Source organism: Heptranchias perlo, chromosome 8, assembly GCF_035084215.1.
Source record: "Heptranchias perlo isolate sHepPer1 chromosome 8, sHepPer1.hap1, whole genome shotgun sequence".
NCBI classification, from domain to species: domain Eukaryota; kingdom Metazoa; phylum Chordata; class Chondrichthyes; order Hexanchiformes; family Hexanchidae; genus Heptranchias; species Heptranchias perlo.
The window spans coordinates 36,526,970-36,539,148 of record NC_090332.1 but is presented as its reverse complement, the minus strand read 5'-3'; the positions used below and the strand labels follow the sequence as shown (position 1 = coordinate 36,539,148).

The 12,179-nt window shown below is 40.8% G+C and overlaps 1 protein-coding gene across 2 annotated transcripts in view; it reads left to right on the top strand.

Annotated features, from left to right (window-relative positions):
• The window catches only part of LOC137324552 (follicle-stimulating hormone receptor-like), a 157,574-nt gene extending 145,611 nt beyond the window's left edge, over positions 1–11,963 (top strand). For both annotated transcript variants that reach the window (XM_067988963.1, XM_067988964.1), the window contains 4 exons: positions 1,218–1,286; positions 1,427–1,501; positions 6,953–7,147; positions 9,491–11,963. In XM_067988963.1, coding sequence (XP_067845064.1) covers positions 1,218–1,286; positions 1,427–1,501; positions 6,953–7,147; positions 9,491–10,841 — 1,690 coding nt within the window. In that variant the 3' untranslated portion in view covers positions 10,842–11,963. The remainder of the gene's footprint in view (positions 1–1,217; positions 1,287–1,426; positions 1,502–6,952; positions 7,148–9,490) is intronic.
• The last annotated feature ends 216 nt before the right edge of the window (positions 11,964–12,179 follow it).

Sequence of the window (12,179 nt, the reverse complement as noted above, 5' to 3'; positions counted from 1 at the left end):
TTTCTGCCACTGAGCCAATTTTGGATCCAACTTGCACTTTCCCTTGGATCCCATGGGTTTGTACTTTTTTGACCAGTCTGCCAAAAGCCTTGCTAAAATCCATGTAGACTACATCAAATGCACTATACTCATCGACCCTCCTTGTTACCTCCTCAAGAAATTCAATCAAGTTAGCCAGACGCGACCTTCTCTTAACAAATCCATGCTGTCCTTGATTACTCCGTGCCTTTCTAAGTGACGATTTATCCTGTCCCTCAGAATTGACTCTGGGACAGGAGAGTTTAAACCAGAAATAAGTTTCTCTCCAAGTAGGCCTGGTGGTAGAATTGCAGGGATCTTGACTGGACAACTATGAGTCCAAACCCAGATTTAATTGAGATTCACACTTCCTTCCCGCCATTATGCAAGTTAAGGCAGTTCTTGCCAAACCACTAAACAACGTAGCACTGCTGCTGCGAAGCATCAGAGTGCTTTGTTTCGCACTCCACACATGAAAGTTTCCTGATTTTATAAGAAAACTCCACCAAACAGCAATACAGACACACTTTATTTTCTGAAGAAAACATAGCATTTTAAAAATAATTTATAAAGTTGTAATAAAATGGGCAACAGTTGGTGACGCTGCATTTACACTTGCTTTCCGCTGGTTTTTACGTTCCCGCATAGGCAAATAAGCTCCAAGGAAATTTGAACGTAAGCTCCCGTCAGCAGAAACCGGCCTAAATTTTGCCGAGATTTCTGCATAAGTGCAATCCAGGAAATTGAAGGCCTTTATTTCAGATTTGAAGTGTTTGCACTTTTTTCTTTTTATCAGTTCGACGTGTGTTCTCGTAAACCCTCACTATGGCCAGCATGGCAAACAATGTATCGGGAATAAAAACAGCAAGAGCTGGAAATACTCAGCAAGTCAGGCAGCATCTGTGGAGAAAAAACAGAGTTAACGTTTCAAGTCTATGAACTTTCGTCAGAACTGGACCGGGGATTTAGTTTCAGAAAGCAAGGATTGGTTGTTTTGAAAAATCTAAATGGAATTTCTGTTTGCAATAAAAGATTGTTTAATTTAATGTTTTATCTGTACTATATAGAAATAAAAAAATCATGTATATTGTTTTAGGCCAAAACACTATTGTGTGTAAAATAAATACCAGAGCATTTGCCAGTATGCACAAACACCTAACTAATCTTCCATCACATTTTCCTTTTCTTTTTAAACACAGAAAGCTGATTAACAATGGGCTCATAGAAGTACAAAGTCATGCATTTAACGGAACAGATTTAGATTATCTGTAAGTTGCTGATTTGGTTTTGTCCAAAAGTCATTATTGCAGTTTCAGAGTTTGCGTTATTGCAGGAGCACACAAGAGGTTGTGTCCTATTGTACAGCGACTGTTCAGGAGCTTGACTGGATTTTTCCCTTTCTTCACAGCAATCTCACAGGTAATCAGAATCTACAGAAAGTACACAATGATGTTTTCATGGGAGCAACAGGTCCAACTGTTCTGTAAGTGAAATGTCAATACAACCACATAAACATGTGAGGGGGAAATGATGGACATTGGCAGAACTGATAACATTTTCAAATATGAAAATGTAAAGAGGAGTGAAATTAATTTTTGAAAGAATATTTGCAGGTTACATTGATTGGAGTGAAACTTAACTTGATGTTTTTTGAATATTTGTTCAGTAATTCCATGATTGAACTGTCCCCTCCCTCTCAGAAAAGAAATAGCATTCTCCTGCTTAAATTTCCTGACAGAGCTTAGTTCCATTCAACTGGAATTGGCCCAATCCTATCAATGTGAAGCATTCCTCTCAGTAAGTGTTCTGGCCAACTCTTCTATCAAGAATTTAAATCTCTGCCCCTCTGCCATACCTTTCCTTTATCTCTAAAGTTTTTAATTAGTTAGATGCTTTTTTTGTCCATGTACATTCCCTAGTTCCTTCTTTCTCTTTGTACCCTTCTGTATTATGAATTATTTCCACAAACGATGAACAAGTAATCTTAAGTGTTTCTACCCAGTATCATTGTTCACCCAGCCAATAGATGGAACACTACAGCCTCACACTTTGACTTGGCTTCCAATGTTCTCTCCCTCTACTAAGAATCTGCTTAGAATCACCTTGTGGAGAATTGCGAGCAGTAATCCACAACCTGCCACTTTATTACTTAGCCCGTTGGTGCACTATTTAGTATATCAGTAGGCTGCCTGTGCTTTAAGAAGTTAATTTACCAACCCGGCTTTGTCTGACTATATAGGCTGTACATACTAGTTAATTAATTCTTATATCTTGCCTCAGTATTGGTAATTATGCATTACCTTTTACAGCACTTCAGTTATGCTGACAAACATTATATCAATATTGTTAGCTCATGGGGGGCCGATTTTGATGTCACCACTCGGACCAGAGTTGGGTGGAGCAAGCCCAGCCGCTTGCCCAATGAAAGTGGTCAGAGACCTAAACCATTCTGATAGTCGGGCCTCATTATTATTTTCGTGGTGAGCTGCCCGTCGTTTGGGGAGTGGAGGAGTAGGAGGAGCGGGAAGTCCCACAGCTCCTTCGCGGAGCTGAGCCAGTATATCTAAGTTAAAAGAAGGAGGAGGCGATCCCAAAGAGGGTCAGTTGTTGGTCGGATCAATTTTTTGGGACCCGGAGAAGAATTAATGCTATTCCTGGCCCCATCTTTGGAGCGGCCTCCGACTGTACCTTTAAGGACAGCTGGTTAGGCTGCTTTACATTCAGTACCACAGGGAGGAGCTCGTGCCACCTATCTGAAGGCTCCAATCAAAATGGCGGCATATGGAACAACAGCAGAAACGAGGTGGCAAGTTCTGTACTCTGATTTTAAGTGCACTACTGCCCCATTCCTGCCCAAAATGGAGATGAAAATCAGAGTCATAGTTGGCCTTTTGCTCTCAAAAACGAAATAGGAAAGGTAGGGCAAAGAATTGGCACAAATACAAGTTACAGCATTTCAAATCATAGTTTCATGCCATCTTTTACATTATACTAATCAGTACTGTCTCTTTCTGTTTACTGTAGTTTAGGGCTGATTTTCCCGCACTCCCCCTGCCCTGGCACTGGACAGGCCCAGCTGCAAGCAGATTGGTGTACCGAGCCATTAACGTAGCCCAGTTGCACCCCTGGCACAGGCCAATCTGCCCGGGAGGGAAGGGAAATGGAACTCAGCTGTGTCCAGTTCATGGAAGAGCAGATTTGAAGCACTTATCCAAGACATCAGGGAACGGGGGGAAAACCTTGGATTGGAATGGAAACTCTCCCTAGAAGTACCTGTTGTAACAGATTTGGGAACAGATTACAAACTGGGTGAAAGCTGTGTCAAGAACTCAATGACGCTGGAGAGAGATAAGGAAGAAAATGGCTGATCTTCTGAAGTACTGTTTGAAAAGTCTAGTACTCACCACAAAGTATATCCTTACAACTTGTAAACCATTGTGTTGAACCATGCTAACCAGTAATAGAAGGTTTAATTGTGCAGTACTGCCATGAGAGAAACAGTGGACCTAATGCTTACTATATATGACCATACCTCAGCATTTTTTTAATATTCATTGGATGTGGGCATCACTGGCAAGGCCAGCATTTGTTGCCCATCCCTAATTGCCCTTGAGAAGATGGCAGTAAGCTGCCTGTTAGGCCATTTCAGAGGGCAATTAAGAATCAACCACATTGCTGTGGGTCTTGGAGTCACATATAGGCCAGACCAGGTAAGGACAGCCAGGTTTCCTTCCCTAAAGGGCATTAGTGAACCAGATGGGTTTTTACAACAATCCAGTAGTTTCATGGCCACCATTACTGATACTAATTTTTTTTATTCCCGTTTTCTTTATTTAATTATTTGAATTTAAATTCCCCAGCTGCTGTGACAGGATTTGAACTCATGAACTCCAGATTATTAGTTCAGGTCTCGAGATTATTAGTCCGGTAACATAACCACTATGCTACCATAACTTTGTATGGGAGAATGGAAGAAATGGGAGAAATACAATGAGCAACTGTATAGTGAACACTGAAAAAGTCTTAAAGGGGATTCATACAAGAAATCTTTGTCAGCCAGTTGCATGTTACATGTTCATTGGGGGCCATCAGGATGGCCTTGAGAATGGGCAGCTGCATGAGTCTCTCTGTGCCACATAAATTTGCAACATCTCAAGACTACTCATCTACTTGCAAGACAAGATTGCACATAATAGAAGGAAGCAGACAAAAATTGGAGAAGGCAGTACAAGCTCTTCGCTCCTTTTGAAGCCATCACCCCAGTCACCATAAGTCACCACAGCATCACAGGAGTAGGGAATGAAGTAGGAGGTTTCCCAAGTTCAGAGCTGGTACTATCAAGTTCCTGTCACATTTTGCTGTTCTACTCAGTAACTGAGACACAGACACATAGAATCATAGAATCTTACAGCACAGAAGGAGGCCGTTTAGCTGTCGTGCCTGTGCTAGTTCTTTGAAAGAGCTGTCCAATTTAATCCCACACCCCAGCTTTTTCCCCCATAACCCTGCAAATTAGTCCTCTTCAAGTACATGTCCAATTGCCTTCTGAAAGTTCCTATGGAATCTGCTTCCACCACCATTTCAGCTAATGCGTTCCAGATCTTAACAACTCTCTGTGTGAAAAAATTTCTCCTCTTTTCCCCTCTAGTTCTTTTGCCAATTATTTTAAATCTTTGACCTTTGGTTACTGACCCACTTGCCAGTGGAAACAGGTTCTCATTACTTGCTGTATCAAAACCCCTCATAATTTTGAAAACCTCTATTAGGTCTCCCCCTAACCTTCTCTGCTCTAAGGAGAACAATCCCACTTCTTCAATCTCTCCACATAACTGAAGTCCCTCACCCCTGGAATCATCCTGGTAATCCTCCTCAGTACCCTCTCCAAGGCCTTGACATCCTTCCTAAAGTGTCGCACCCAGAATCGTACATAATACTCCAACTGAGGCCTAACCAGTGATTTGTAAAGGTTTTGCATGACTCCTTGTTTTTGAATTCAGTGCCCCTATTTACAAAGCCAACTATCCAATATGCTTTCTTAACCACCTTATCAACTTGCCCTGCCACCTTCAAAGATTTGTGAATATGCACCCCCAGGTCCCTCTACCCTTGCACCCCCAACAACAACAACAACAACAACAACTCGCATTTATATTGCGCCTTTAACATCCCAAGGTGCTTCATAGGAGCGTTATCAAACAAAATTTGACACCGAGCCACATAAGGAGGTATTAGCTCAGGTGACCAAAAACTTCATCAAAGAGGTAGGTTTTAAGGAGTGTCTTAAAGGAGGAGAGAGAAGTAGAGAGGCGGTGAGGTTTAGGGAGGGAATTCTAGAGCTTAGGACCTAGGCAGCTAAAGGCACGGCCGCCAATAGTACCATTTAGATTATACTGCCTCTCGATGTTGTTCCTCGCAAAGTGCACATAGTCCAACTTCATTCACATACAGTATATTGAAATGAAAGCACAACTTGTCGGTGCTTATTTGATGCACCTTCAATATAGTAAAACTTTCCAAGGTGCTTCACAGGAGCATTATGATACAAAATGAAGCACCTTGACATATGTTCTCTTCTGTTTTTTTAGGCCTGGAATGGCATCTCAGCTGCTGTCCTTGTGGAAACCATCACCTCACAGCACTTTGCGCCATTCTCACCATCTTTGCAAAGGACCAAAACAGCTAGAAGTAAACAGTGAGTTTGAGCAGCACAAGGTGAGTGACACTGCAGTGGTGAGGAGGAGCAAATGGAGATGGCAGCTAAAGAGCAAGAACCTGTTGGCCAAGGGCTAGCACAATTCCTGTCTCTGCTGCAGCTCCTAGGGATTCAGACCTCACAAGACCTGCTTATAAAAAGATATTGCTGTCTCAGCAGGCCCATCTACAGGAGTCACTTGTGTCTGTGCAAAATAGCCTGCTGGGTCTGGTGAGAAGTTCGGAGTCTACCAGCTGGATCTGCAAAGTTATGGATGAACGGTCATCTGCACTCCAGTCTGCCACGGAACCTTTGTGTTATGTGCAAAAGAGTGCAGAGGAATATCTCTTATGAATGCTTTGGTGTTAAAGAGGTCTTGTGCTAAATCTTAGAAGCTCTCTTGCACAGCTACAACAGGCTGGGTGATTGGATTGAGAGAACCTTGAGGCAGGCACAGATGAGCCTGTTATATCCACCTATTCAATAGCTGCTACATCATCCCTTATGTTTGTAGACCAATTTTTGTGAAACAATTTGTGCGCTCTTAGCTCCAGCTCTTTGTCATCTTCTGAAGCAATGTGGATAAAATTGACTAATGATAAAGGTGGCAAATTATTCATCAGTAAATGCTGTGGACCACCAGTACAAGGTGAGTAGATGGAGGCTAATAGTTAGTTTTCGGACGACCTATATCAATGTCAGTGGAAATAAACTACCTGATGATCATATATCTTTAGTTACTCATTATTTACTAAGTAATAGGGACAGTTATACAGCTCTCTGATGTTTTGTTATTGATTACAACCCTAGCTATAGTAGAGGGTATTGTATTTTATCTTGGAGTCAGGGTTAGTCCCCCTGTTTCCGCTGTCCTCTGTACTCACACTGCAATTGGATTAAGTGACATACAGGCACTCCTGTTTTCTAATGTTAGCATATGACTAGTGTGTAACAGTTAGTTGCTGTTTTATACTCTGCAAATTCTTAATGCAGCATTCAGGTCAACCAAAAGATATGCACATTCACATTCTAATGCATTCTTATTGATATTACATTATTTTTCTTAAATATTTGTAGAATTCTTGAAGCAGATGAAAATCTAAGTAATATGCCTATATTGTTCTTTCCTCATACGTAAAAGAAATTCTAGATATCTTATGTCATCAGAAACATGACATACATCATGGTTTAGCGGAAATAATAATGATAACATACAAATCAACAGTCTTACTATTTTAACAGGGACATTTCCAGAACCGGTATCACTGCGCTTCCAGTTCATGGCTTGAAATTTATTAAGAAGCTCATTGCACGGTCTACCAACAACTTGAAAAAGTTACCACCTCTGGAGAACTTTGTAGAGCTAAGAGAGGCCAGTATGACATATCCTAGCCACTGCTGTGCATTTGAAAATGAAAATGCTAAGAAAAAAAAGGAGTGAGTATTTTTTATTCTTTTATGCATGTTGAGTTAATGTAAATACAGGAAAGGGAGGACAGGCTCCTGAGGGATTGTAAATAAAAACCGAAAATGCTGGAAATACATAGCGGGTCAGTCAACAACCGTAAAGAGAAACGACAGGTTATGATGTTGCAGGTATGTGGCCTTTACAAAACAAATACTGTGTATTTCCAGCATTTTTTCTTATTTCAGATATCCAGCATTTGCAATTCCTCACTTTTTATTTTCCTGAGAGATTGTAGTGCCTCATTTTAATTACGCCGTTAATTATTTGGGAAGGCCTTCATTAAGAGTGTCAGTGTACAGAAAATGAATGTCGGAACTGAAGCAGTAAAAGATTTGAATAAGAAGATTAAATCTTCAGATCAACAGATTAATCAATGATTTCAGGTTATTTCCCAGGAAATTCAATGTAAATATTTTTAAGCAAGTATTTTAAAAAAATCTTATCACCCTCCCCTTGGAGTGTAACATGCCCTCCACCATCCTCAGTCAAGAGGACAGACCAGAGACTAACTCCCAGGCCTCTGCTAATGCTGCCTATGTAGACAGCCTTCAGAAGGTGACTTAAGGTGACCGGCCTCCAGTTGTTGCTCCTTCCCTGTGGGGATCTGCCTGACCTTCACTCAGTAGCTCTCCATAATCGCAAGGCCAAGATCAGGACAGACTTTGAAGTGAAATATGAGGACAGGAATTCTGATTGGCAAAACACACTCATACTACATTCCCTTGTGCTCCATTTTTACGCTGACATTAATCTGTTTAAAACAAATGGGTTAACACCTGCGTAAAAAAATGCAGGAATCTAGCCTGAGCACATTAGACATTTGTGCGTGAACTCCGCTAATCATAATTTCTACCCTGTGATGTCATGTTATACCAAGCTTTCAGTGAAAAATTAATTTAAAGTCCAGTTAGCCCCCTCCCTCCAGTTTATTTCATTGCCTTTGTTTAAGTCAGAAAAGTTGCTCTGGAGAAGTGCAACGTTTGAAATGTATTTTGAAGTGAATCTTTTTGATTCCAAATTTTTTTTTTGAAGAAACATAAACTGTCACTGGGAGAGAGGACAAAGGTCCACTTTCCTGTAAAACCTATTGAATTGTCTTTGAGATAAAGGTTCATTGTAGTGTGACCCTTGCCAACTAGAACACTTGAATATCTATCTTAGTTCACTAGTCTCAGAGCCTAATAATTCTTGCCATTAAGGGAAGGAGAAATCAAAACTATATGGGGGGAAATTCTCCTCTACGATCCCCCACAACTAGGATTTCCCTACCTCACTCCCCCGTCCTTGCCGAGATTGCTGCGGGCTGCTCCTTCCCTGCCTACCACATGCAAATAGTAGTAGGGGGTGGGGTCTGGGTCCCCGGCAGACTTTTCTTCTTTCCACCCTACTTACCACTGCTTCCCAGAGCCACCATGTGAAAGGATTTTCCGTTCTTACATTGGCAGGCTCCCTCCTGATGACAGGAATCCCGCCAGGAACTTGCCCTGCATACATGGCGAGCCCCGACCTAGGAAAATGAGGGACAGGTGGAAATCTCGGTCTGCCAGGACTCCACCCCAAAGAGGAGAATCCCTCCCCCCCAAAATATCTGAACGGTGGGCCTGGTTAAAAAAAAACACATTCATGACCGATGTTTGACACACTTTACAATGAGGCATCAAAAGAGAAAGGAGAGTATTATCATAGTATAAAAGTGGGTACAGCACAAAATGAGGCCATTCAGCCCATCATGCCTGTGCCGGCTCTTTGAAAGAGCTATCCAATTAGTCCCATTCCCTTGCTCTTTCCCCATAGCCCTGTAGATTTTTTCCCTTCAAGTATTTATAAGGCAGTATTTTTAGTTTAAAGTAGTCCTCTAGTGTCGACATGGAAAAAAAATATAAGAAACTGATGTGGACCAGTCGAACTGCAGGAGAACTATCCACTCGCTGAATTTATATCAGTGCCCAGCCAATAGAGTCAGCACCAGATTAGCTCCAGGTCAGTCTGAAGTTGCAGCCTTTATTGAGATGAATGGAGTACTCCAGGATTCAGATGGTCCTGCCTTGTCAGTGATGTCACTCGAGCAGCTCTGGTGGGAAGGAAACACGAAAAGGGGTTCTCCATGAGGCAAGAAAATCAATGGTATTTTAATAACAGTAAGAGATATATTACTTATATTTTTTTCCATATTAACACTGGGGTAATACATTGAACAAAAAGTACTCCCCCTAGATGTTCCTTACTCTTTATGTACCCTAAGAGTTACTGATTCAAGGTTGCTCAATGCTCACTAGGATTGTTATAAAAACTATGACTTTTCTTTCTTCCAGATTGCAATGGTCCGCAGTATGTAACATGTTCCATAGCAAGAATTATGATTTCAGCAACACAAGCTCCGACACTGAATCTGAAATCGGTTCCACGCCTTCAAGAAGATCTATGCAAATGAACTCTGCTGTACCTCAACAATATACATTCCTTGAAAATGAGGCATGGTTCGACTTAAGTGAAGATGAACCTATTTTTGACTATGGTCTCTGCTCAGATGTAGTAGACGTGATCTGTAATCCAAAAGCGGATGATTTCAATCCATGTGAAGATATTGTGGGAAAAGATATTCTAAGAGTGATAATATGGTTAATGAATATTCTTGCTATAATAGGGAATGTTGTTGTTCTCATAGTCTTATTAACCAGTCGGTATAAACTCACAGTCCCACGATTTTTCATGTGCAATCTTGCTTTTGCTGACTTTTGTATGGGCCTCTACTTGTTGCTTATTGCTTCTGTAGATATCCGAACCAAAAGTCAGTATTATAACTATGCCATAGACTGGCAGACTGGTGTTGGTTGTGCGTCTGCTGGGTTCTTCACTGTTTTTGCCAGCGAGCTCTCAGTGTACACACTGACTGTGATCACCCTGGAAAGGTGGCACACAATTACTTATGCCATGCAACTGGACAGAAAACTCCGTCTGAGGCATGCCATTGTGATTATGTGTGGTGGTTGGGCATTTTCTTTCACTGTGGCAGTACTGCCTCTTGTAGGGATCAGTAATTACAAGAAGGTTAGCATCTGCCTCCCTATGGACATAAATACCCCAGTCTCTCAGGCTTACATTATTTTCATTTTGGTACTGAATGTTATCGCATTTTTGATCATTTGTTTCTGCTATATTAAAATCTACTTAACAGTTAGAAACCCCAACTTTATCTCCACAAATAGCGATACAAAAATTGCCAAACGCATGGCCGTGCTAATCTTCACAGATTTCATTTGCATGTCTCCTATATCTTTCTTTGCTATTTCAGCAGCTCTGAAGGTCCCTTTTATCACCGTGTCCAGTTCCAAGATTCTCCTGGTTCTGTTCTACCCAATCAATTCTTGTGCCAATCCCTTCCTGTATGCATTTTTCACAAAGACTTTTCGCCGAGATTTCTATATTCTTTTAAGCAGGTTTGGTTACTGTGAAATGAAAGCACAGCTTTACAGAACAGAAACAACATCCTCTGTTCATAACTCCAACGTGAGAAATGGTGCTTTGGCCTCTGTGTCGCACTTTGGTCAAGGCACGGTGTACACCGAGCTTCTGGTAGCCGACAATAGACAACAGTGTGAAAGTCGTAACCTCAATTCTCAAGTGTCCCATCAAACACTTGCAGGAATCTATACTGTTAACTGACAGTGCATCGACTTTCCTGAAGTGAATTTGTATTGTTCGCCATCAAAGAACCCAATTCCTGGAGGATCTCTGGTACCCTCTTGTTAAAATATCAAGAATTTATTTCTGTTATCAAAAGCTAGGATCCTGAGCCTCAGGTTAGCAACATCCTTGCAACTGAGCTTTCACTGCTAACTTGTGGCTAATCTTACAGGGAATGAATCAGTGGTTGTACAATATGGGGTTAGCATGGTCTATTTGCAGACTACAGATTGCCTTGAGATTCTTGTATGATTCAAGTAATCTTCAGAGACTCCTTTTGTGCAACTAGTTATTAATATCATATTATAAATGCACTTGAATTACTTTGTCAATTTAAGACCTGTCTTAAAGTTTACCAAATGTTATTATTTTTTACACTTTCAATGTAAAATAGTAATGTTATTGTACTCTGGATTTCTTGTATTTGATAGAGAAAATTCACTCCTGAATGTAAACCACACCTTATGTTTCCTAGAACTTGAATGTTTAAAACCCTTTCAACAGTAAAATCTGTTGCAAATTCCTAATTTCAAAAGAGCCCACTCTCAATAGTGACCACTTGATATTGACCCAATACTGAATTAATGATTCATATTTTAATCTGATGTAGGTAATCATCTGTTTAATCAAAATGGCAATCAATATCATGTTTCATTGTATAAGTCTCATTCAGATGCTGTCTCTATCATTAATACCACATTAGGGGTGTTATGATTGGCTTTAGGGCTCCTGAGTGAGACAGGGGGAAATCAGTGAGGATTCTTGCTCCTGATCGCAATCTAGTATCTTCCAGATGACAAGATTGCAATCAGGAGTAATCTGGGTGAGGGCAGGATTGGTCTTAGTTCCAATGACCCCAACGTCAAATAATCTTCAGGAGTGGAAAAGGAAAAAGTGGAGGAATAAAAAGTGTTGTCAACAGTTTTTTTAAAATTATAGCTTAAAATTTGCATTGCCCATATGCACAGGATTGTTTACCGTTGAAAGGATTGGGATTTTATTTAATTACCCCAGAGTGGAGTTTGTACTTGTTGATTGAGATTTTTGATCGAGGCAATGGATATCTATGGTGATAATAAAAAACTGTATTGTCTTTGAGCATATTATGTACAGTTAGTTTCTCTGCACCTTCACATATGGATTTACAGAAAAATTCAGTGGACGTGTTGATTTTGCCGCAGCTACTTTTGCTGTGCAGTGATACATGTAGTGGAGTTACAGAATCACCAGATTTGAATGTCTAGTAATCTGAGAGTTCTGTAGCTGTGTTGTGCACAGTGCCTTTCCACTCAGGCTCAGTGTGAGGCAGGGAAACAC